General features: G+C 41.6%; 1 protein-coding gene across 1 annotated transcript; it reads right to left on the bottom strand.

Moving 5' to 3' along the window:
* On the bottom strand, positions 1–26,909 carry cobll1b (cordon-bleu WH2 repeat protein-like 1b; the record flags this gene model as incomplete). Its single annotated transcript, XM_080536152.1, has 14 exons — positions 1–588; positions 727–891; positions 3,103–4,706; positions 4,862–4,953; positions 5,054–5,303; positions 9,679–9,796; positions 10,150–10,386; positions 10,586–10,680; positions 10,859–10,936; positions 11,132–11,357; positions 11,931–12,138; positions 13,838–14,029; positions 26,558–26,644; positions 26,869–26,909. The coding sequence occupies 14 exons, from the start codon at positions 26,907–26,909 to the stop codon at positions 538–540; spliced, it is 3,444 nt and encodes a 1,147-aa protein (XP_080392278.1). The 3' UTR covers positions 1–537.
* Positions 26,910–27,787: the final 878 nt, after the last annotated feature.

Below are 27,787 nucleotides of genomic sequence, written 5' to 3'. Positions count from 1 at the left end.
TGTCAATACCACACCATACTTTAATATACTGTAAATGTAGATGACAGTACATTTTATCTTGACAGCATTACTATGTTCAGAGAAATACTGTTCATATACCAGTGTATGTCCGGGCACAGCTTTATTAAAACCAAATGAGTAAAATTAAATAAAAAGATGGACTTAGGGACCAACATATTTTAAGTACCACTTCCAGGTCAGTAATCATCTGTCTTTTCAGGATGAAAATTACAACTCAATAATGAGACTAATAATTTACTTTGTTTCGACAAAATAAGACATCCGCTCACTCTAATCATTTCACATATAATCTTTTGTCATCATACAGTATACAACAGGAAACCTCAAAAAGGTCCAATATTAATATGCATAGGCCTTTATGTGAAATTTAAAACACCACCAGGAAAAATTCATATATTATTTGATAAGATATGGTGGAGAGCATCTACTTACAGTGATTTCTCTCATTAACAAACCATAAAAGTAATCTCTTCTTCAGTTTTTACATTGTGATTAAGACTACCAAACAAGAGGTTTCTAGTCCTCTTTGCTCGGCTCAGACGAATGTGAGGGCAGGGCAACAGGCTCCTGAAAAGACAAAAGAGGGAACATGAGACTTAAATTTTTGAATGATGACACATTGATCATGTAAATATGAAAGCCTTTATATTACGACATGTAGAGGTGCTCTCTACCTAATGACATGTTGCACTGTATGGTGCTTACTTTAGATGTCCCATTACTACTCAGCTCATCTCCACACATACTGAGGGTCTTCTCTGGTTGACTCTGGCCTGCCGTCTGACCGGTCACGTCAACGGCTGGGCCACATTGTGGGTCGTCCTCTCCCTGCAGCCCCGGGCCTTTGTCCTCCATCCCATTGTCTCTCTCCTGTGCTCAGCAGAGAAGACACATCATCATCATTCAAAACTCAGGACTGAGTGTGCCAGTCAACACAGAGAAGTAACATGAAAGAAGACACTGCTATACACTATACAAGTGCCTGTACGAAAAGAGTATGTCAGAACACAGAGTCCTTCAGGAATAAATATTTACATTCTGTCAACACAGAGTGTTCCCCTGGCTCAGACGGACAATACCATCCTAGCCACGCATGCAGGCGCAGTGCCCACCAGCGCTCAGGGAGGAGACAGTGTCACAGGTCAAGGTGTTTGAGCACTACTGTGACTGGTCTCCTTGCTGTAAGGGAGGCCCTGCAACTCTGCTCAAGCTTCCTCCCTCTCCTCTGTTCTCATTCTTCTGGACCTGTCTGTTGCATTCAACATAGTAAACCACCCGATCCTTCTCTCCACCCTCTCAGAACTGGGTATCTCTGGCTCTGCACTATCCTGGTTTGCATCCTACCTAGCCGATCGCTTTTACTAGTAGGAACGCTGTCCTCTCTACAAGCCCTCGCCACTGGGGCCCCCCAGAGCTCTCGGGCCTAGGGCCCTTACTGTTCTCCCTTTATAATCTCTTGCCGTGGTAATTTCCTCACATGGTTTCTCCTACCACTGCTACGCAGATGACACATAACTCTTCCCCCTGACTCACAGGGGGCAACACGTGTCTCTGTATGCCTTGCAGACATTTCTGCTTGGATGTCAGCCCACCACCTCAAGCTCAACCTTAACAAGACTAAGCTGCTCTTCCTCCTTGGGAAAGCCTGCCCTCTCCAAGACTTCTCCACCTCCTCCCAGACAGCCAAGAATCTTGGAGTGATCCTTGACAACCGCTTAACCTGTGTGGCGAACATCACTGCGAAAGCATGCTCCTGTGGATTCTTCCTACAATATCAGAAGGATACGTCCATTCCACACGAGAGCAGCAAAACTATTGGCAAAATAGTTGGTCCAGACACTTGTGATCTCCCGCCTTGACTAATGCAATGCACTTGGCCGGGCTCCCCGCCTCCGCCATCAGACCTCTGCAGCTCATCCAGAATGCTGCCGCCCGTCTGGTGTTCAATCTCCCTAAGTCCTCCCATGTCACCTCCCTCCTTCTCACCCTTCACTGGCTCCCGGTAGCAGCTCGTATCAGATTCAAGACCCTGGTGCTTGCCTACCGGGCGGCAAAAGAACAGACCCTCCCTACGTGCAAGCAATGGTCAGCCTCCAAACCCATGCCCGATCACTCTGCTCTTCCACCTCGGCTGGCCGCCTGGCACTGCCACTTCTACGTGGATGCAGCAGTCACGCTATTCGGTCACTGCTTTTCACTGTCCTAGTGCCCCTCTGGTGGAACGAGCTTCGCACTGCTGTCAGGACTGCAGACCCATCTCTTCAGGCTACATCTTGACTGTCTCTCCTAAAGACCTCTTCATCCCCACTACCCCCTGTACAGTTTCTCTACTGTAAATAAATTAAATACATTTTAAAAAGTAATTCTTCTTTCTTCTAGCATTGTGACTGCCAATGGCCCCTGGTCCTAGCATAGATTACTTTTTCTAATAATGACAGATAGATGATCGATAGATGATTCACTTACTTACGTAAGTTGCTTTGGATAATGGCATCTGCTCATTTTAATGTCAAAAATGTAAATGTAAAATGCTTAAGAGGTGGGATAAACAGGCAGAGTTGTTTGGCAGGCCACATAGCTGGCCATACACTCAGCCCTGGAACAAAAGCTTATTGTCCAGTGTGTTCTAATTCCATTGAGAGAAAATTGTGTATACATTCTCAAAGAGAGAAATACACCTCCCCTTTCTTGTGTTATTCAACAGGCTCAGAGCTGACCCTAAAGGACATGGGAATACAGCAGAAACAGGAGTTCATCCAAGGTAAAGTGTTGCACACTGACAGTGAAAGATGGACTGCTTTAAATCAACCAGAGTCATCATGTTGTCCAGATGTTATCTTTAATACCTAAGATATGTATAAAAAATAAGCTTTGAACCTTAAAACAACTAGAATACAGTAGCAATAAACATTTAAGAGGAAAGCAGCTACTGTATTTGCCTTTTTTTCTTATATGTTCAAATCAATGCTGATTTGAAAGTGTGTGGGCCAAGACAACAACAAAAAAATGCAATACCTACAGTATTGTTGTTAGTATATTATATTATTTAACAGTATCCCAAAAATGTCTGAAACAACTCACCTTAGGCCTAAATAATCCTTTTGTCTCTTTCGTTGAATAGCGGCCAATGATTGGGTAGAAGGGCGGGGAGATTGGAGTATGTGCATTGGACCCAGGGGATACAGGCTGGGACCTTTTGACCGCAGAGGACACAGCCTGGGCGAAGCGGGACGGGGTGGTAGAAGAGTAGGGTCGGGGAGCTGCAAAGCTCCTCAGTTTGTCCAGGCTCAATCCCACAGATGGCTCTTTTTGCCGAGTTGGTCCTGTAGGGGAGGGTATAGCCCTATTCTCCTCTCCTTTAGGGGTCTGCTCGACATGAGCGCCCCCTGTTGTCTCCTCTTGCCACTGCACAGGAGGTGGAGGAGGAGGGAAGTCGCCCTCTACAGGCTGCAGGGGCTGGGACTGGGGCTGGGGCTGGGGCTGGGGCTGGGGCTGGGGCTGGGGCTGGGGCTGGGGCTGGGACTGGGGCTGGGGCTGGGGCTGGGGCTGGGGCTGGGGCTGGGACTGGGGCTGGGGCTGGGGCTGGGGCTGCTCTCTCTCCAGACTGCCTGGAGCCTCCCTCTGGCCAGCGCCAGGACTGGCACTCACATTCGCACTCTTCACTGCTGCTGAGGTTACATAATACCCAGGTGTTCTTTTGTGCTGTGGCAAGCGGAAAGAGCCAGGCTTGGGTTTAGTTGCGGGTGGAATTTTCATCTCCTTGACCTCTGCTATTGCACCTGCTTGGAATCCCCCGTTAGTAGAGGACGAGATCTTGCCATCTCCTGCAGGAATCATTGCTGGCGTGGAGGAGAGGGAATCAATTGGCTCTCTCACGTTGCCAATTACAGTGCTTTCACTCCTAGTAGTATCAGCAGTGCTGTCAGTGTGCTCAGAGTCTTCCCTGGGTTTAGTAGGCTGCGGCTCGGTCTGTTCTGCTGGGGCCTGTGACTGGTCCCTCTGTGCTGTGCAGTCCTCCAGCTTTAGTGAACTAATATCTACTTCCTCCTTGTCTACAGCTGGAGGCGGGGCCTCCAAAGTAAGCTCCACCTCAAAGTACCTCAGTTTCTCTAGAGATTTCTGAGGCACAATGGTATACGTAGTCATTCCCACTTTGGGGATGTAGTCCCTTGTCAGTTCGTTGCATGGCTTTGGCGGGGCTGCTTTTGCTGGTGAGGCACTTGGCGTTGATGCTTGGCACGGAGGAGTGTCTGAGGAACCGGGCGAAAAGGCAGGTTTAATGTGGGAAGGGTTCAGCTCCTTTGTGGATGTGGCCATGTCCCTCTTCTGCTCCACTGGGCCAGAAGTAGAGGGTTTATCCATGGGAGGCACTTCATATTGTTGATGGAGAGACACGGGACATGGGTTGAAATCTGTTTGGACCTGAGCGTCTTCACCTGGGGGGCAGGGAGTACTGGTGGACACTGGCCTTTCCAACATGTCCGATTCACCACGGGGGGTTTCAATGTTCACTTGACCTGAGGCCTGTGTTTCTGCACTCTGCGTCGCAGGCTTGGCTAGTCCGCCGGGAGAGGAGACAGAGCTCTCAGTACTGCATTCACCTCTGACTCTATCTCGCGTTGTGGAGTCTTCACCCGACAAGCCTGTCTGCTCCTTGACTTCCTCAGCTTGGCCGGGACAACTGTCTGTGGGGCCCAATGACATACATGATTTAGCACAAAGAAGGTGTTTACTGCATCTTGCCAATGTTGCCTCTAAAGCTCTAGCTCCACAGATTATTCAGAAATTATTAATTGAATACACACATGAATAAAAAGATTGCTTCTAATTTGAAACCCACCAATATCTGCCAGTTTAGAGGAGGCCATCTCAGCACTCAACAATGGATCAGTGTTCTCATCAATGTCCATTGTACTCTGCACTACAGGTAGTCTGTCAAAAGACATAATCAATTAAAAGCTTTGCAGAAAACTAAAACCGAATGAAGCATCAAATCATTTACTAGAGGATTAATCTCTGCAAGAGTTCGTACTTGCCATCTGAGGACAGATCACTGGGCTGATCTTCCCCTGTGCCCTCCGACGGCGGTGGGGAGCTCTGCATCTTGGCATCGTCCGCGGGTGGAGAGAGGGCCTCAGCCTCGGCTCTATCATAGTCCACTGAGATGCCTACAGACAGGTTGTCTTCCTCCTGGGCATCGCTCATGGTGTCTGAGTCTAGGATCAAGGAGGCTGACATCTCCTCCTGCTCCACTATCTCCTCCAGGGCACAAGATGGGCCTCCTGAAACAAACAAAAACTTATTTTAACTGAATTGAATCAACAGACTGACAAAAAAACAAGGCAAAAAACATGGCAGGTGAAATGATAATGAGGTAAACATTATCTAACCTCTATGGTCATGGTCTACGACATCTATGGTAACATCTACAGTCTATGAATTTATTCTGAAATACTTCTCCTTTTCTGAATGAAGGAGCAGGTTATATAATCGAGAGGAGAGGGAGTTCTACTTATTCTCAACATTTGCTTCACCACACAGTCTTTTCTGCAGACTACTTCAAACAAGTGAATCCCACTTAATTAAAATATCTTGCATCTCCTATTCCCCTCTCCGATGAAGTTCTCCACCATGCACTTCAAGGGCTATCACAGAGGAATGGAGAGCCGAAGGAATTTTCAGAGGCTAGTTATACAAAGCTGAGAGCTCACTCCTCACTTCTCAGCCTGTGATCTCTAACTCAAGTGAGCAGGAGTGGGACACGAGGCACACAGAGAGAAAGAGACATCCAGAATATGGGACTGATCATTCTCTGTGAAGTTGATTATGTGAAGTCAGCGGGAGAGGGAAGGGATGGGAGAGGGATGATTTATACACACAGAGAGCAGTCAAATCTTTATGAGGACACTTTTTTATTAAAACAATCTGGGAGAACTGGCTAGTATGGTATCTGAAATAATTTACAAATGTGTTCTCTGTGAGATGCTGTGTGACAACACTACGAGCAGATGCACAAAGAACGTGTGGAAAACATGAAACTAGAGAACTGAAATACGTTACAAAAGACAGGAACCGAACAGAAACAAGAGAGCCATTTAAAAAAACACAAAAACAGAATCTAAAAGAAACAAAACCAAATCCTCCCGGGGAAAAGTGAGCAACAGGGAGTGCCTGTCTGTAGATTAAAACTTCTGATTAGAATGCATTTGGAGTATTGTATGTTTTTTTAAATTATTGTTATTTCTCTCTTTAAAGAAAACATACATCCTTATCTGGGTCAATGACGTGACGTGACGTGTCTGAATGTAATATTTTCTCAAATTAACAATTAATATATATATATACATTATGTTAACGAACACTATTTGCTCTCCTTTATTGAATACACTAAGAGTTTATGGTGATTTTTTACAGGGTAAAAAGTCATTCGGTAAAACCGTCCGAACACAAATGCAACCAGCTAATGTGCCATTAAAATATCTACAATTATATTACAACTATTAAATAAACATTCTGGCATGATTTTACAAGGGTTTATAACAATATACCGTACTGCAAAATGGTTAAGGATGACTACGATTTTATGTAGAAATGTTTGCTTTCCTCAAATCACTTTTGTCACAAAAAATGTATTTCACTGATATCATTCGGAGCAACCAATTTCACGGCACCATTTTAGATCAAATCAACTGATAATCATCATGTGACAGGATATTACATCATTAAGACCCCTGCAGCAGACCCTCTGAGTGAGAAGAAAAGTAGCCAGCTCTCTCTTAAATGTTTGATAAATGCACTTTTCCGCTCCCTGTTATGAATGTCCCCAAATATCACATCATTCGGTACAACCGCTAAAACACACTGAAAATGTTGAAATATTTTAGAAAGATATATTTAATATGAATTCTTATATTGCTAAGTTCAAGCTCAAGGTCAAGTTCTCACATAAGTAGCTAAACATGTGCCTGTTTTAACTGTTTACTTGAAGAAAATAATTCGGTACAACCAGAAATCTGGTTAAATATAAATATAATGGTTGTACCGAATGATGACAATCTATGTTAGTCCTATTTGCACATCTTTGGGTGCAAAATATAAAATATATTATTAATTGAAAATGTGTTATACATCATTTAACTTTTTAACTTTTTGCACTTCTGAAAACCTTATCCGTCAGTGACTTGAGTGCACTGGAAGCTCCCTCAACAAGAATTGTGTCACAATCAGAGTTGTTATATCTTTGTCCCCCAGAGTAAGGCACACAACACATATACTGTACTGTTGTTAAGAGAACATAGAGCACAGCCTTGAGTAAAAATTATTTTGCCTATGGGTATTAAGAGGAATAGAGACTCTTTTGACAATTCAGAATGTGGGAACTCTATCTTTCAATGTATTTAAAATCCTGGAACTAAGGCCCAATCCCATTTCACCCCTTGCCCCTACCTCTTAGCCCGTTCATTTTCTTCGTTAATAAAGATTTAAAAATGATGATAACCATTGTAATATCTTAGTTTAATGTCATTTCAATGTTTCATAGATATTTTCTTTATAACAAACATACATTTAAAAAATCGCTAGCATGCTGATGTCTCTAGCTAGCTAGCTAACATTGCAACATTGTTTTAAGGCTGATTTGTGCATGCCAGTCCTGCATTTTGACATATTTCCATGTCGCATTCCCCCCCTTTGATGGCATATGATGCCCGAAATGCAATTTTAATTTAACGTCCATCAGCGAAGTTGTTGCACTTGTTAACGTTCCTCTAATATCAGCGCAGACTGGCAGGGTAGGAGCATGGGTTGCTAGCCTAGAGAGCACCTCTATTCTGTCATTAACTGGCCTGGTAATGAAGCATTGTTCTTTTTTATTTTAAGACTCGTTTGATCGATTGATAGCGTGAAACGTATAAGTTGTGAATGAATTATGAGCGTCCATGCTTTTCTATGATACTACTGATGATCAGGGTCCAGAAATGGGATTGGACCTAACATTGATGTCAGGTTTTCAGTTTACTGTACACTCTACATGTCTGTAATCAAGTGCATTTCAGTCTCAGAAAGAGTCACGTAGTCAAGTATGTTCTGCCCTACTTATTCCTTAAAATATGTTTGTACATTGAAAGAGGAACCAATAGAAACACACACGCACAGTGAGGGGTAAAGTTACACAGTAAGACTAGTTTAGTTTCTCAACTTATTTTACCAATTATTGATTATGCTGATATTGTGTACCAGGGTACCTCTGAAACCTGTCTTCGTCCCCTAAATGTCTTGTTCAACTCCCTCTGTCGTTTTGTTCTCAGATGTCATTATTTTACACACCACTGTCTAATGTATGATTTACTCAACTGGTTTTCACTTGAAGACAGAAGGCAATCTCATTGGATATAATTTATCTTTAAATGTATTTACTTTAAGTATCCCATGTATTTAAAAGTTTACTTGGTCCCCCGTAGTTCTCCCTATCCACTCAGACAACATCAAAACCTTTTTTTCTGTGTTCCCAGATACCGTAAAAAATTAGGTCGTAAATCATTTGCCTACAAGGCCCCTAGTGATTGGAACAATCTCCCTTCCCCTTTAAGGTTCATCACATCCTTTCACTCCTTTAAATCATCTTTACTTTCCTATTTAAAAAAGCCCTGCTCATGTTATTAATTATGTGGGGGGTTTGGACTGGCTAGTTTTCAGGTTGTTTGTATTTGTATTTTCCTTTAATGTGCTCTCTGTTGTTGCTCAATTCGACTACTTTCTGATGTCTTCTGATAATTATATTATGTATGTATCTGTCTGTTGCATCTATATATTGCGGTTGGGTTGTAGTGGTGGGTTGTGGAGTGATGACGGGCTGTGTGTGTGAGTGTGTGTGTAGGTGCTTTGTATTGTTATTTGTTATGCGTTACTATTATGTTTGTATTGTTATATGTGAGGACCCCCTCGAAAATGAGAAGATTCTTCTCAAGGGGCTTACCTTAATAAACAATCTCAAAAGACAACAACACAGAGAACAGCACATACATCTGACAGAGAGAAGGAAGAGGAAGAGGAGGAAAAGCAGGCCACCACCACAGCAGGAAGAGATGCTTCAGGAGGAGGCAGAGGGAGCAGAATAGACTTTCATACACCCTCCACTGGTGACTCCAAGTCTGAAAGTTTTGTAGAAAGGGAACTACTTATAGAAAAAAATAATTGACCTTAAGGAGAAAGACACATAAAACATAAATAACAAATGGAGAAAGTCTTACTTCTGACACCTCTCAACTTGTGGCTACAGTTTCAAGATTAAATCACAGGCACGGTTGTATCAATATTTATAAATGACCACTAGGAGGCATATACGTCAAACAAAATGAGTGTGCAATGCTCACTGGCCAAATGTTGGTCTTGTTGACTAATTGTTGACCTAGAGACCAAAGTACAAATGTCCAAATCTCCTAGACGGTTGCAAAATATGTTTTTTTCTACTGGAAATTACTGTGCAAAAACATAGTTTATTGCGCAAGCTTTCGGTCATAGACCTTCTTCAGGCATACTGGTAATTACTAAAACTCACTCTCAAACTAGGGAACACATAAATAGAAAGAGCTTGAAGGATAGTTTAGACAGATTGTTTTCCAGTGTAGGGTGTTAAGTTAAACACAAGTATAATCCAACCTTGTATACTCCCATCTAGCGAAGCTTCATCTTGGACAGCCACACTGGGGAACATGGGCGGTGGAGGAGCCTTGCGTTTGGGTCTATTCAGTGAAGACCCTGGACTCAGACTGACCATCTTCATAACAGAAAAAAATGATTCAGCTACAAAGTTAGTTAAACTATACACATTGAATAACCTACAGCACCCACAGTGTGACTGTGAAACCATGAAATAGCCTTATTGCTACCAAAGTGCTGCATGACAAATAATAGATTTGCATGTCTGGAAATTCAGTTTAAATACCCCCCATGAATACTGTATATGCATATATGGACAAGCTTATTTCATGAACATTCAGATTCCAAATGCAAGCAAATTGCCAGACCCCTCCTCACCAGGATGATCTGTCAGCAGGCCCCTGTGTAAGGACACAGGCCTGCTGACAGATCATCCTGGTGAGGAGGGGTCCGGTCACCAATACCACTCACCTGGTCTCCGTCTTTCTGGGCCTCGGGTTCAGAGTTGAGTCTCTGGCGGTGGCTGAGGTTTGAGGGGCAGCTCTGGGAGACCAGCATGGGGGGCAGGGGAGCGCGCCTCTTCTTCGGCACGTCAGAAGGCATGGTGTTGGAGTTGTACGGGGAAGAGGGGCCGCTGAGAGAGGCCATACTGAGGGGTCTAGGCTTGATCAGGAGGACTGGGGAAGCAGGCGCACTGGCAGTCATTCCCTTTAAAGAGCAAACATCCAATCAGTTCAGGATGACCAAAGGCCGCTTTTCTACGGCCAGCAAAGAGGAAAACATCCCTCTCCCCCTCAACACACACACAAGACACTAGATGTGCAAACACACACACGCACGTACACATGCACAGACACACACACACACAGACACCAACACGCACACAAATATTGTCAACTGTGCACACCTGTTCTGGTTTCTTCTTGCTTCTCCTAAACATACTGAACATTCCTTTGTTTTCTTTCTCCTTCTGTATTTTGTCCTTGCTGGGTGGAATTGTATCTTTATCTGAAACACATGGTCAAGAATACAGTCTTAGCTTTGAGCTTTGTTCATAAACTTGATATCAACAATAATTTCAGCAGAAAAACCTAGAGCTGAAATCAATCCTCGGACGTTAATGTTTTGTGCTTGAAACAAAGTCAATTGTGTCGGTGGCGCTGAGGATGAGTGATATTACCTAGAACATCTAGATGAGTTGGTGAAGTAGGTGTGGTCGGTGAAGCAGGTACATCTGCTGTGTATGGAGCAGGTACATCTGCTGTGTATGGAGTAAAAGAGAGGACAGTTATTATAGCACCGGTAAATGCAGCAATTACATGACTACACTGGCATCTGTGTACGTGTGAGGCAGACAGGACATACCAATGCAACAACATTGTAACATATACAGTATAGGCATAGTATCTGATCAGCCTAAAGTACGGTAGTTGTTTATGAGATTAGTGCTTACCTTTTGTGTCCCTTGCATAAACCTCCCTTATCCCCAAATCATTGAGACAGCTTGTCAAATCCAACTGATCTTCTGATTGGACACCTCTAAATAAAAGTGTAGTCTGCTGGTCAAATTCACATTTTTCACAGATAGCTGGTAGGAGGTCTTCGAGTGGGACTCGAGGGCTGACTCTTAGAATGGTCTTCTGGGTCTTTCTATAGTTTATAATCAAGCGGACAGTTGCCTGGGGAATTAAAGGAACAAAATGATAAGACCATTCCCTTCACTCTTTCAAAACTATTGCATGTACCTACAGACACAAGAGCAAAATGCAATATAGTCGTGCAGCAAAATTAGGAAAATTAGGAAAATCAGGAACATTTTGAAAATCAGTTTAGATGACAACTTGAAGAACAAATGTGGTAGCTGCTGGTGAAAGGGGCAACAAGCCGACAGCCGATTTAATGTTTAGACTTTTATTTAGCAAAATGTAAATACATTTGAGCATTGTTGAAAATCAATGACACACTCGCTAGTCAACTAACACAGTTTGTTTTGTGAGTCTGCTAACAATGTAAAGTAGTGTTATAGTTAACTAGGTAGCAGTGGGGATTACTCACCGAATCCATTGCATTGCAATATTTTGGCTTTGAGCGAGTGTGTGTTGAGATTTTCAACAACATTGAAATGTATTTCCGTTATTCAAAATAAAAGTCTGAACATTCTGATTTGTTGCCGACTTGTTCCCCCTTTCACCAGCTGCTGTCACAAATGCATTCTTATAATCTACCACTGAGAGGTCTCATGCCTACTGCACCTCTGGCATCTGTGGGCCAGACTTCTTGTTCTTGTCCTCCCCTCCTTTAGGCTTGAGCAGGATCCTCTCTGCCTCCAGGTTGCCTATCAAAGCGTTCGGCTTGAACTTGATGTGGTTCCGGTTGGTGGTGATGAGCTCGATGGTATGGCCCGATGGGTTCAGGTGATACTTGGCACAGAGCATCACTAACAGATCCAGCATAGGCTTGCTGAAAGACAGAGTGGTCATGACAACATAACAAAAACAGTCTGTGTGGTTCATGACAGGAATATAAATATTAATTATTAATAGTGTTAAATCGGATTTGTCCCTTTTAGAGGTTGTGTCATCACAGGCAGTGCCAGAGGGACTTGGCATCGACTGTTGCATCGTAACAATAATTAATTATCATAGGAATTGTTCCACGAGTGATACTGTAAACCATAGAGCAAAGCATTAGCAAAGGAGACCCAGTGCACAATGTGTGCTAAGGACAACATTTGGTAGCTTGCAAACACCTTTAGCAACAGCATCCATACAGTTTAAAAATTCCAAGACAGGGGGGCTTTGGAAATGTAATGCCAACCATTTAATCCTTATCATAATGAGTTCCCTGTACTCCAAGAGGTCTTTGAACACATTTAGTAAAATAAGAGAGGGTGAAGAATTTGATGCTATAATCCTTTCATATTAAAGCCGGTCTCAATTATAGCTTAGGAGGGCAAGGGGCAGACGATACCTGCGAGGCACTGTTTGCGTATTGTGAAAAAAAGGTAACTTTTTTTTAAAGGTAGAATGATATCTTAAGTACACTTTGGTGATGGAAGGTCGGAGTAGTGTGTGTCCGTAGTTTCATACCAGGAGACAAAGTCCTTGGTCTAACAACATGTAAGCCCATTGACTCTAAGCTTGTTGACTTAAAGATATTAACTGCGTTGGTGTGGACGAGAGCTACTGACCTCAGAAGGTTTCAAACTCCATTGAATGTAGAAGCAGTGAGTATGCATCAAAACAACTGTAAGCTTAACCATAACATGTTTATATGGTGCCTTAAACAAAATAACATTATTCAATATTAACAATGATGGGTTTTGTGGCCTGCCATCATAAAGCAAACCAAACTCATTTTTGTTGCTTCAGTAATGTTAAAAGTGCTGCTAACCAAAACCATAGCTTTTTCTGCATTGCCTACACTCTACAGGTCTATCTGACTCAATCAAATGGAAATTACATTTCGAGCTGTGGAAAGATGACATAATGCAGGAAAGATTTGCAATAATGCCATACCGAAAAGAATGATGAAATACATTTCAATGTATGAAAACCACATTCAAACTGGTGAAAATCTATTTGATATACACATTTCATTTCCACATTTATTACATATAATCTATGTGCACTTCTACTACACTTTTAGTATAACATCAATACACAGTAGGCACGATACTTATCATGTGACAGGGTCTGGTGAAAAAGTCCTCAAGTAGGGCAAGGTCATTTTTCAGTTTTTTCAGATATGCAGATGGTAAGCTTTCAAAGTGTCATACACTGAAAATAGTTGATATGCTTATTTACATGTTGGTACACCTCAAACTATATAGTGGAGAAGCTCTGAATCAAAACACATGCAAAACAGCTGCTAGTAGCTAGCAGCTAAAAAATGTATAAAAACTACACATAATCTAATTCCCAAATTATATTATTTATAAGTATTTAGTGATCCTAATACTGTTGTTTGTTATATCGAGTGGGCTCTTCATCACTTCAACTTTCGTAATATGAAAACGGAAGACACATTTCTTTTTAAAAAGCCGCTTTTCGGTGATTTGTGCGAATTGAGAATAGCCGACATGCGGACTTTTCCACCAGACCGTGTCACATACTGTATGTCAACATATTAAACTACAGTGTGAACCATCGTATCTCACCTTCCATGGACCGTGGCTGTTTTCTCCACTCCACCTGGCAGGACCACCACAAGAGTCAGATCTTTCTCTAACAGGTTCTCCTTCTGGTCCATTGTCATATGAGGGTATCCTGGGTGTCTCTGAGAGAAGGCTGGACCATCCAGACCCTTAAAGTCTGTGGGGGGAGAGGGGGCTTTGCTTTTGGTCGACACTCTGCTGGTAGGAAAAGGAAACAGACATTAGATGAGCCTCAAGGTCCCTTGAATAGCTGCATATCAACATCTGTGACAACAGGTACTGCAGTTGGTGTCACTGGTGTAAGTTCTGCTTCTTGCCCTGAGACCAACCAGTTAGACACAGATCTTAAGAATAATGTCATCAGATGTGTTTATGTTGTCATAACAAACAATGTGATTAAACATAACCTTGCATGAAATCACATGAAAGGAGTCCTTTCTCCCCCCAACTTCAAGTAAGCAACTAGGGTTATTACAAGAGCTTTGATCCACTTTGCAAACAAGTCACAAGACACTGAAGCGGAGTGATGAATGAACTGAGCTTGAAGAAAGCCCTGTGAAAGGACAACCCATGTGAGATGGTTGTGATCAAAGTCTCTCACAGTGAACTGCTCAGTAGATTACTCTTCTGGTTTCTTCAAAACTAACACAACCCCACTATGACCAATGAACTAGGCATTTTTGGGAACTTATGTCTTGGTTGTGATATTAGGACATTGGTGATCCACTAAACTTTTCCTATCTAGCTATCTATTCATTGAGCAGTTTTGGGAAGACCTATAAACTCTCCTGGTAACCAATTATGACAGTATAAAGGGAGAGAACAACAGAAATAAAAAAAATGACAGTCCAGTTTTTAAAAAGGTGTCCCCTGTACACAATTACAGATCATTTCCTTTAACTGAGGATTTTGTGATCCAGAAATCTGTCTGCAGAGATGCATGGTAAATCCTTACTCTGTAATAGTGTGCACTTTATATTAATTAATTAATGCATTATCATTAAACTGATTGGACTCCCCAGAATGTAGATTAATCATGGTCTAAACATTCTTTAAGAGGCCTGCAGGCCTACAAACAGACTATCTGAAGCAAGCATTGTGTTTTGTGCTCGCATTCTATGTTCTCTTTAATCTGATTGCAACTGCTAATAGTCAGCCAAAGCAAACATGCACGTCTTTTAAAAGGACAAATCACCTGACACGTGATTACATACACTGACCTTCAAAGAAGGATCATACAGTATGTAATACTGACTGTACACTAAAAGTGCAATGCAAAGACACGTTCATAAAATGGGTCAATAAAAACAATCCATAGGTTGGAAGTTAATTCCAACAAATGATTCAAGTGGTTATTCAGGCGGGGAGAAACGACCGAGCTAGGCTAAGCTGCATGACCTGTAGCCTATGGAATTTCTACTCTGGGGGACTACTTACTCTCAGAAGAGGAATTTTAGCAATGTCTTAACTTGATGGACTCAGTAAGCCACAACAGTGAAAGGGTTATTAGTTTGTTTGGAGGGAGGGGGAGTTTCTGTCCTCAGCTAGCTATGGTTAGAAAATGTAATATTACTCCGGTAATTCAGAACAGTGTGGAACCGCATTCCTACATGCATAAATTGTAGACTATTGCATTTATAAGACCTTGAACTACAGTGGCAGCATTTTTATAATACAGTCTTTTGTAATAGTGTTGTACTGATCTAGCCACATAAACACCAAAAGAAACAAAGTTGTAGAAGTAAAACGACCCTGTTGTTCTCTCTCCCAACATTTCCCAAAGACTAGAACACATTCTCAGACTAAAGCCTCAGTAACGCTACATGACACAAAGCAGACAGGGAAGTAATAGTGTTATATAAACAATAATATACAGCACACAGCACACACACAGACAGCGCTGGTCTGGAACCACCAGAAACTTCCATAAATAGGTCTTGCTCTAAAACACATACACTGTGGCAGATTCCATGAATCTAAACATCTGCTTGGCAATGTCATTATAAGTATGAGCTACTCTCCAACAACTATGTACGTATGACTACATCACTACACCATTCTCCAAAACTGTGTCCCTACTGTACTTACATTCTTCCACACATATGAAGCAGCAAAGAAATGGACAATTAACCTACTAATCATTAGACATCAGTGTTCTAGACATTGTAAACACATAACAGATAAAAACAGATGCCGCTATAATCAATTAGTCTTCAAACTGCTTGAATATTGTGTGGCTTCTGAAACCCCCCTGCTTTGATCGCTGTCCCTATCCAACCTCACCATTAGGCAGTGCAGAGGAGTGGCGTGAATGAAGACAGGTACAGTACGTGTTGGAGCTTGACCTGGCTCAGTCGTCATTCACACGGTTTCTCTGTATGGGAGGTCTGACACTCCTAAATAAACCCCATTCAAAAGAAGCAGAGGAGTGCATGCTCTATAGACATGACCATACACAACCAAGAAACGACAGGGCTTGTGCCTTAATTTGCTATGCTTCGTTCCCATGCTGTAATTACACTATTAACAACATAAGAGCTTCCAACTATTATTATTATTATTATTATTATTATTATTATTATTATTATTATTGCATTATTATTAGCCTAATATGTTGTTGTTATTGTTGTTGTTGTTGTTGTTGTTGTTGTTGTTGTTGTGGCATACAGTTACCTAATTAATGTTTGAATACATGGAGTTGATCCATATGAGTGTTTTTGATTTATTGGAATAAGGACTGGCTGAATCCACTTGCATAAAAACAAACACTGTTCACCTCAAGCAATTACTTTAAGCTAACTTCACTTTAACTAAGTGTTACAATCCTGTTACGAAAGTAATGAGAGCAGTTTTACCCCAAAACAGAAACTGCATGAACTCTGAGGCAAGCCAACAGGTGCCATCAGTTACTGTCTGTCTGGGGCTGATTGATCAGTCACTGCAGTGGTGAAATAAACAGATGTGTATAAATAGATACTCCCTCCGATGTTCTTGTTAACACCTGGTATTAGTACTGCCCAAATGTGCAGTGCAGCTGCCAGCAGGTCCGCAGTCTGTCTACCCAAAGCACTAAATATCCAGACTACGAAATAAGAAAATATATTGCATTTTTCCAAGACCTATCAACATGTTAGGGATAGCTTTGAGGAAAAAGGCATTTCTGGATGTATGACACAGCTCGCCAATAGGACTACTGAGCATCAAACCTTATAATAACACCCAGGTACTGCTATTGATGTTAGAATAGCTGATACATTTGTTTGCATGAAAGAGAGAGAGAGAGATTACGAGATATGGGTTGTTGTACTGTATACATGAGGATGTACACATTATGATGTCTTCTAACGCTATTCATCCGTAAACATCTTCCTTACTTCCTTATCTTGAGCTGTATCATTTGGCGGATATTAGAAACTGTTCCATCTGCTACTTGTGTAAAGTGAATTACTAAACTTCTAAAGGACATTTACCATTAACACTCCCTCTAAATGACTGATCTGCTAATATTCTGTGAACAAAATGTGAACAATTCCACAGGCCTACTTGTTGTGAAGCAATAACAAATGTCACAAGTAATATATTGACAGAAGGATGGACAGCTGAACCACAAGAGATTGCCAGATTCCTTAAATTCCGGTGCGCATTGTTCCAGCTGGTATGTAGAGGCATGTTCCCTTGAAAAGCACATGAGGCACTTCCATAAAATTCTTTCATCAAATCAATGGGAAACCCTGAGGGGTAAGATAAACACTGGCGGGACAATGTACAGTATATGACTGAAAAGAATACGGCAATGTTAGAAGCTAGGCTGAAGCAGCGGTGAATAAATACTCTCTAATTTCTCAGGCTTTAGGAGTGGGCTAAATATTAGCTAGCCTTACAGTACTGCTATGGTATGGTATGTTAGTTACCAGCTGGTGTGTAGCAACAGGTCCCTGGGGGGAAGGTGGGTTGATGTTTGGTTCTTTGTACAAGTATGAAAAGAGGCCTTCCTGCTCTCCTCCGGAAAACACCCTGTGTATTTTAAGAACTGAGTGCAACAATGCATACCATCATAATGACTACTACAGTACCTCCTCGCCGCCTTTTGATGGCCTTGTGTAAGTAACTGTACGAGCTCACACATGCCGCAAGACAGCAGATAGCCAACTTAACTGTACTGTACGCAAATGATTGTGCAACAATGCTAAAAACAACCTTATTCATGCAACCGTAACCAGAAACGACCTACACGAAACAATATATTCCAAACAACAACAATCATTCTTAATAATTAAACATTAGGTGGTGTTCTTTATAAGCTCAAGCAGGAAATCTACTGCCAAGAATGTGATAGACAGGAGTACAAGATGTAGTTTATTTGTACTTAATAATGGGCCTATATACAAGACAAACGGCATATACTAACTGTAGGAAAAGCAATTCAGTTGGTATAATAAATCTAGCCAGAAAGGTCAAACATTAGCATTCAGGATGTAGCCAGAAGCAGGAGAGCCCTGTCCACTTCAAATATTGACCGGGTTTCAACAGGTATGAAGATGATACATTCATTCCCAACAGATAATTTCCTTTAATCATTATTACGCCACACCTTACCTCTTCTGCTCAGTCTTGAGTCGGTTCCCTCTTATGTACCTGCCATCTCCCCTGAGCTCAAAGGCAGAATTCAGCTCTGCCTGCAAAGCAAAGGCCTTACCTTAATGCCACGCCCCGTCCTGCTATGACATCAGAAAATCTGTCTCCCGTATATAAATCCTTTCACAGCCAGTCAGCCATCCACCCCCTCCTCACTGTCTCAGAAAGCTCTTAAGCACACCGTGTCGCTAGAGGCTCCAGAAAGAGAGAGAACTCCCCCATAGCCAGTAATAAGCAGAGCAGTAATCAGCTTTACGTTACCTCCCTGTACAGTCATGAACCTGTGGGCAGGGCAGTGAAACAACACTGGCGTCCATCACAGCGCGTTTAGAGACTTCCTCCTCTGTCTTGTACTGCGTCTGCCAGGCTGAGTCGGCTGCCTGCAACAGGCTGGGAATCTCTCCCCCAGGGGAATCTTTCTCCCTTAATTCAATCAGGTGTCGCTTTGTCTATATTTGCTTTTTATTATCTGAAACACTAACACCACTCATCACACAACTATGTCTAAGAGATGAGGCACTCTGAAAGAGAGGCAGTGTTGGTTTATACAAACATGATAAAACTCCAATGAACAGCAATCCTGCCAATGTATGAGATCACACATTAGCACTGTTTCACCTAGTGCTGTCAAAGGCCTCAGTGCTGAGACGATAGTTTGCATTTTGCCATGTTATCATGTCTGACTGACAGTTGTTTGATGGCGCCATTAACATACAGTATCCTAAGATAACCAGACTATGCCTTGAATTTCTGATTTGTTTTAAATTTAGACATACAGAGCTGTTGATTATGCTGACTCCATCAGTGTCAATCTGAGATAACAATCGTTAGTTTTACATATCACTGGATCCAGATTACTCTATGTTGTTATACACTGTTAATGTTAATGTTAATGTTAATTTTATTTATAATGCGCCCCCCATCCAACTTTTACATCGGCCCGGGGCGCAACATACTGTTGTGTTGTATTCTCTATCCTTTTCCCACATCTGACCCAGATTTTTTGTTAATCAAACCAATTAGTTGGCTTAGAGTTATAGGCCATAGCTATACAATAGTCATTTGCTGCACAAATGGGGGCATAGTGTTGTTGTTGTTGTTGTTATTCTGTTATTATCCTGTGGGCCTGTTATTTGTGCGCTGGCTTTTTAAAGTAATCGTATGACCTTTTCAGAGGCACAGGTTACAGCATTTGAATTATTAATGTAGGGCCTATGAGTGTTACGTTAACATGGGGCCTGTCAGCACAATTCCCCCCCAGCATGTCATGGCCAGTCCAGCTTTAGTACCATTATGCTTCCCAATGTTTGAATCATCACATTTCCACTCAACGCATTATAGATTGTTAAGCCAATCAACAAGATTATGAAAGAAGGTACGCCTAATAGGGCGTACCTTGGATAAATTGGATAAAAACTGAGTGACATCTGAACTTAACTTTATATAATTCGACACACCTCTTTCTCATGTCAGGAATGACTTACAGGTTGAAACATGACTTAAAACAAACTCAGATTGAAATGCAAGGATCACCCGCAGCCTTTTATAATACTCACAGCAGCTTGAGTTGTCCATTGCTGTATAAATGGACTGCACTTATATAGCGCCTTATTCCAAAGCGCTTTACAATGGCCTCTCATTCACCCATTGACACACACATTCAGACACCAATGGCGACAAGCTACCATGCAAGGTGCCAGTCCGCTCATTGGGAGCAATTTGGGGTCAGTTTCTTGCCCAAGGACACCTTGACTCAGGACAGTCGGGGATCGAAGCACAGACCTTGGGATCATTAGACGCCCACTCTACCTCCTGAGCCACAGCCGCCCCTGTATCTTTGGCCATCTCTTAGTTGTTGCAATGGAAAAATCCAAGCTAAAGGTCTGCCTATTGAATACGTGACAAAAAGCAGGAAGCTGTGACCTTGGTATGAAATAACCATATGATGACTCATGTGCCTATGTCTTACAATGAGAACGCTGGTTCAAGAGACTTTCACCAAGTGTTTTCCTGCTGCTATACCCTGCTGTGTGCTTTGTAGAAGCCACTCTTGCTGGTTTTCATTGTCTTTATATAAGGAACTAAATGCTTGGGAGTTCAATGCTCAATGAGTCTTTCACAGTCTTTCTTTTCACTCTTTCAAAGCATTTCTCATGTTGAGTACAGGCAACGCATGGGTATTTTTTGGTACTCTGAGTAATAGAGAGCAGCGAGTTAAGTTCTAAGTATGGACTGTAAATACACGCTTCCCTTGAGAGAGTGTGTCCTTCATTGAAAGAAAAAAAACAGTCCTATCAGATGATAAGGGGACGACCTGTGGTTGGAGGTGGTTGTGGGTGGGAATGTGCCAGAGAGGCTGGGGGGGTTGCAGAGCAGCCATGAAGAAGGGGGTAATCCCTGTGGAAAGACAAAACACTGGGCCAGGGACACAGCTGGTTATTTGGTAAGAGGTCACTCACAGTAAACACAAGCTGTTTAGAGAAGGTCTGGAAAGGCCATTACTCTAGAAAAGGAGCTGTGTGGGATGGAAAGAGATTAGGGGGGTGGGGGGGGGGGGAGCACAGCAACTCTATGAGAACTCCCCACTTCCTATGGGTATCCTTTATTATTTTAGGAATAACAAACCCATTTTCCCACAACGTACCACACTGGCTCTAAACTCACTTGGCACATTTCACACCCTTATTTAGACAACTGATAAGTATCTAGGGGACATTTACAACAACCTCACAGTGGCATTTTATTTTATATTTACAGTATGCGTTATCCCTCTGCTATGAATCGCCTCATTTAATTTCAGTGTACACAGTGTTCTCTATAGTACATACTGCAGACTGCATGACAGTCTTACTTCCACAGCTTTCTTTCTTTCATTCTGTATACAGCAACATATTAAAAGTAACATTACAGATGTGTAAAATGTGTTACATTTAGACTGGCCTGACTCAGTTAAAACTGGTTTATTACAGCAGGTCCCTCTTGTAAACCTGTTCCTGCTGCCAAATGAATGATGCTGCAAGTCAGTCAGTCAATAAGATTTGATATCATCCTGGGGGATCTCAGGAGTTCCATGTACAGTACATGACCCTACCAGCGCAGGTCAACCTAGTCTGTGACCTGTGGTCTATCCATCTCTCACACACCTCACACCTTTCAGAGGTCAAATATGCTGCTGCCCAACATTCCCAGTACAGACTAGTGCCTTGGCACAGTCAATCACAGGGTAAATATCTGCCAAGCATTAAGATATCCCTACAAAAGGCTATGTGTTCCAGTTCAAGCCTAAAATCCATTTATTTATACTTGATAAGAAGGAGGAATTAGAGGGGCAGCTAATGCCTGAGGTATCTTAAATCCATCTGATACACAGCTGCCTGTGTAATAATATGGGAACAGCACTGAAAGAGAAGGCCATTGTCGCTTTAAAGAGCTCTGAATTCTCAGGACAGGAGTTCGTTCTTTCTGTGACGTGTTTACATACCGTACCCTTTTCACAAAAAGGCTGGGGAAGATACAGTAGAGAGTTTCCCCTTGAGTCATAATTGCAACTATGATACTGCATCCTTTCTTCTGAGACAATGCAGCATTGTCTACTCTGGAGCATCTATCAAAGAGACACCAGACCGTGTTTACCCCTGTTGTTGATCACATGCACTGAGGCTTTCAAGTCATCAGGAGGGCAGGCGTTCGAGACTGGAAGTAGTGACATCCCAATGATCTTGCTATGGCTGTCGCATACTCAACAAACTAAGTTCTATAAACATGGAATGTGCAACATTGTCTAATATTGGCCAACAGAAAATAGAGATTTAAAAAGGTTTTAAAAAATACCTTATTCAACACAATGTGGAATTTTGCACTTTGTAATAACCCGACCGAGTTTAAGAACTTAAGAACTCCATCAAAGTAAGGGAAATTTAGAGTTACTGAAAACTGATTGGGTTGCATGCATGTAGGCCTTACCAGGTTATTATCAGTCATTCTGTCACAATACGAGTGTGATGTAATACGATAAGTACCGGTAGTGTGCACAAATATAGCGCCATCTAGAGATTTGTTCCATGCATGTTTTGTTTTTTTTGCCCAGCCTCTCGTATCTTTAACCTTCTGAACCGACATGGACCTGCCAGTGATGACAATCATGAAATCATGAAAAAAGATTAATTCAATTGAAAACATACAGTAACATGAATTCACAAGATATTAACATTGTATATTGGCACTTGGGCCTTCATAAATCATAATTGAAGCATCATGTGATAGCTATAGTAATGTGTAAGCTGCCTGCTCATTTAAGGTGTAGCAAATCCTTCCAATTCTTTGTTTAACCATCGAAACTGGGTAAATGCCACCCAGACACGCTATACAAGCCATACATCTAAATAATGTGTGTTTCAGTCATTTGTTCTACAAATATTTCAATGAGAAAGGTCCCCACAAGACTGAATTGAAATAACCACTGTAGGTAATTCAAGCAACAGTCAGTAATCACCTCAACTTGCCATAGTCATTGATCTTGACTGTTGTGTTGGCTAACTCAATCTTTTCTCATCAGGGCGAACTCTATCTGTTCTCATCAACAAATGTTGTCTTGGACCCAGTATCACTTGTGACAGAGATTGTATCTCAATTTGATAAACACTGATAAAAAGGTTAAATAAATAGAACCAGTGTGTGTTGTTTTGAAATCATTAGTCATCTTAGACTTCTGCTTGTGTTTAAACATAGACATAAGCTTCTATTGATATCATACAATGAACACGTTCAATTTAACTCATTCACAAAGTTATGGGGGTGGAGAGTGGGTGGAATTCAACTGCTGAGTGCTGGAAAACTGGAGAAACAGAAAGAGCCAAACAGAAAGAAAGCAAGGGCCAAGATTTCAACCAGACAAACAATGTGTCTGCTATTAGTATTCTAGCTAGGCACATTCTGACATGGGTATTAGGACACCACTTGAACACCTATTGTATAGAATCTCCATGTGTAATACCTGGCCTGCTATAGACTGTACAACATTAAAATAGACAGTGCACATACTACACTTATAGCCCTGTATTATCAATTAACTTGTAGCAATTTCAGCCAATTGCTCCCTGATTTTTTACAATAACCGAGTGTAACCCCAGTAATAAGCATTCACTGGTATTTACGGTCAGTGCGTTAGCTTCGGCTGCATAACAAAGACGACCCATTATTCCCTGTTTGCTGGAGGATGGCCATTTTGTCTGTTTTAGCCCTCTGAGGCATGAAACATACCATCCATGAGACATAAAAGGCCCTCTATTCCCAAGACAAGACATGCTTTACTAATACAAGCTTGTCTTAAGTATCAATGGCATTTTTGTCCCAGAACATTTTTATTTTCCTACAGACTTAATATGATTCCACCTCTCCTCTCCATTTACATGTAATGCTAACCTACTGCTACTATTTCATATTTGCTGCTAATTAGTTTATTACATTTTGTGTGCTATATTGACTTAAATGTCATTCTATATAGGCCTTATGAGTTTAGTGACAATGTTTGGACAAGAAATATGGTTTATTATCTGTAACCTAGTTTCTGCCCCAATTGGGAACTCTTTTCCTGGCTGAACAGAGAGTCTTTTTATTCCTCAGGAAAGTTTCAAGAGGAAAATGTTGCAAATGAATGAACTCGTTTTTTTCTCGACACTGAATCCCAACCTAACATTAGTTGACTAGTAGACACTACTCCCTGTGTTGCTCTATGCCGCGATCTGTGTGTCTAGACCGACACATGAGGACACACTCACACATTTCAAAAGCCTGAACCTCAGTATGTAATTGTTTCCATTGTACTGGTCTTCCCTCTGTCTAAAAAAACTGTCAAAAACTACTTGACTGCAGTATGCAGTATGTAGTTATTAGATGGTTATCCGACAAGAAGCAAAGATCAGAGCTTTCAGTTGTATTTTACTTAGATTTATCTGTTGTAAAATGTGGTCCCATCTCTCTTGCCGTAGCTTTCATCACTGGATTCAGAAGAGCAGCTGTGCCCTTGGACTGCCCAAATGTCTAGAAACAGCTGTGGGGATTCACAATACCTTAACCAATGCCACGCTCCGCCCTGAGGGAAGCCAAGCCAGCCATGTGAGATCATGGTTAAAGGTGTGTCCCATCATCAGGAATGGGTTCGTACAGAAGTAAGCATGGATAGGAAGGAATGCCACTTATTAAATACACAACAGTTATAGGGGAAATCGATAAACCATGCCCTACACACTCCTTTAAATGAAGCTCTACTCAGAAAGACAAAGTTGCCAAGCAGAGACTTCCAAAATGAGACCAGATGTCAATGGCGGCTGTGACAAAATGATACTCTCTTTTGGAGCTCAGTCAGTTTTCCAATGACCAAAGCAGACCTAGAGTAGTAGACATAAAGGCATTTAGTCCTTTTCTGCAAATGTCTGAATTTGATCTCACTGTTTTCCTATGAGGAATGGTGTGTAATTCCAAACTGCCCCTCTTAGATAATGGCTGAGCATATGTTATTGCAGTGTCCGTAGTTGGATAACACATGTACGATAGCATTGAGGGTAACGTGAAGTCTCCACATCAAATCATTTCAATTGAAGAGTGGGTGAACTTTCAGAAGCAGTGGTCGTATGGCTACAAGCATAAGAAGCCACAAATAAAACCGGGAACACGTGCTTTTCCACCCGACACAACAGCTTATGGAGAGTGGTTTTCATTTCCAAATAGCAGTCAGACCACAGACAGACTTGGGTAGTCTGCTTCTCCCTAACGCCAGAGAGTGGTTCGACTGCCGAATTACACAATGCTATTACCACATATCAAAGGGTCATGCTGAAACAATAAGACTTTCCTTCAATAAAGTGCATTGGTGATATGCATGAATATTATGTCGGACTCATTGTGGAAACTTGGAATTAATTGCTATCAAGCCTTCAAATTCTCCACCTCACTTCTAATTAAAATCACAATAAGTCTGCAGCCCTCCCTTGCATGCCAAAGGAGTGAGCAGTAAAAAAAATCTTGCAGAGAACTGGAAACTCACTCCCCCAGTTTAAGAGCACATGCTTCCAACCACTGGAATACAGTCAGCTGACATCATTTCTAAGCAACTGGTCCTGAATCAAATAGATGTGAAATTCCAAGAATCCACAGTCATAACACTTTCCAAGAGATCATCTTTGACTGTTATTAGATATAAAATAAGGAATAGACACACCTTCATGGAACATTCTGTTAAACCACCAGTAGATCAGTTTTGAATTAATGTAGGCTTATGCTTACCACATACTGTATTGTACCACACACTGATCTATTCAAGTCTCATCTACATATGATTTATCGTTATGATTTATCTATGTGCCATACATAATACTAGTTTAAATCTGACAGACTGATTTCATAATAGACAAGTCGACAGCCAGAAGTGCATCAGGATGCACAGAGGATGCACAATGGTTTGCCTCCAAAATGCTTCCCATGACCCCAACATGTGGTCAAGGCAGAGGGCAACTAGAGGCAGGAAATGAGTGAAGTTCAAAGGTTGGTGAATGACTTCAGTTCCAGACTATATTTACTCATTATAGTTGAGGAGGCTGAAGAATGTGGGTTAAAGTTGCTTAATGGAGATGCTCATCTGGCCCCCTCTGGCTTTGACAGTATTGAGTTAGTGAAACCCTTTGACCCCAGACATGCAATCATGTCACCAAATTGCAATTTCCTTGCAATATATGGAGGGTCCGGAACTTGTAGATGTAGCAAATTTCAATAGAGCAGATAAGTGAACAGAAGGAATGTACTGTATATACTGTACCATGAGGAAACTTTAGACCGGGAAAGAAATATTACTTACAAAGGGAATGACATAGGGTTACAATAATCCAATTTCCCCACTCTTTCATATCAAGATCTCACATGTTCAACTTTGTTTGTCAACATATCAGATATCCATAAGAGCATTTCCAAACATGCCGACTTAAACAATACCTAAACAAATGCTGTACCAGTCCACTAATAACCCATTGCATAATAAATATTGCATATACTGTATAGTATCTTGACAGTTGATAGTCCTAAATACTGTACACATACCTAGTCCCAGAGAGTCGTCGGTGTGGGGTTCCCTGCGGTCCATGCCCATCCATTTCTAGTTGCATAGGTTTAACAAAATCCCTAGGACTAGCAAAAGACAAGCAAAGGGCACAATTACTCATATTATTACAGAAAATGCTCAGGTCTGCCTCGACGGCTGCTTCATCCGAGTGTCTGATGCGGATGGGCGAAACCCTGATTATTGACAATGAGGTCATAGCTTCACAGATTTTTTCTATTTTGCAAGGCATGCAGGGGGACACATGTTGAACGATAATTGCAACAACATTGTATCTCGTCATCTCTCTTACCACGAATGCCCCTGGCCCTCGGTGCAGTGGTCAACTTTCATCAGTCTTCAAGTAGAAAAAGTGACTTAGAGTAACATCAACCACAAAACACCGTTTAGAGTTTTAATTCGTTCAGTGATCCATATTTCCTCTTCGTCCTTTCAAAATCGGGAACTCCCACTTTAATTTCCACTTCCAGTTGTTGATCCACAACAGTTGTTGGTCCAAAACTCTGTCTCAAAAAGCCGGGAGCAAAAACGACTGTAATAAAGCCAGCACATTGCACAACACATTTCTAAAGTGACACGTCTCTAACGAACGTCAAACGTTGCCAACTATTCCTGAATGCGCACCAACTGCATCAAACGTATCGTAAAAGTCAAACGTATCGGTGGAGTCATTGCGGAGCGAGTGGGGCGCTCCTACAAGCCCTTCAGTGGGACGGGGTGCTCCTACAACCCCTTCAGTGGGGCGTCGAGTTATGCACTTTTTCCTTCCCGCGGTGATTTCATCTCTCCGTTCCAGAGAGATTAGCGAGTTCTGTGCCTTCATTGTGTCGATAAAGCACGACTAAAATCGTTATGTGATGTACAGTGGTCCTACTATGATTCCACTTATTATTATTATAATATTATTATAATAATATATAATAATTATTATTATTATTAATAATAATAATATATAATAATATATTATTATATAATATTATTATATAATAATTATTATTATTACTTATTATTGCTCATATTTCTCACATAAGCACTGAGACGGGCTACATTAATAATTGTGTGAAGTCTTTTTGAAAGCCATCAAGGATGCTTTTCTCGATCCCCCTGACTATTGCATCTAAATATGACATGTTTACAGGTAGCCTACAGTGAATGTAAGGATGACGAAATTGCACCTTTAGGCTACAGGGCATGTAATTGCAACCTTCGTG

Source organism: Nansenia antarctica (assembly GCF_963989245.1).
Source record: "Nansenia antarctica genome assembly, chromosome: 7".
NCBI lineage: Eukaryota > Metazoa > Chordata > Actinopteri > Argentiniformes > Microstomatidae > Nansenia > Nansenia antarctica.
Note: the sequence above shows the minus strand (reverse complement) of the source record. Positions and strands in the feature narration are given on the sequence as shown.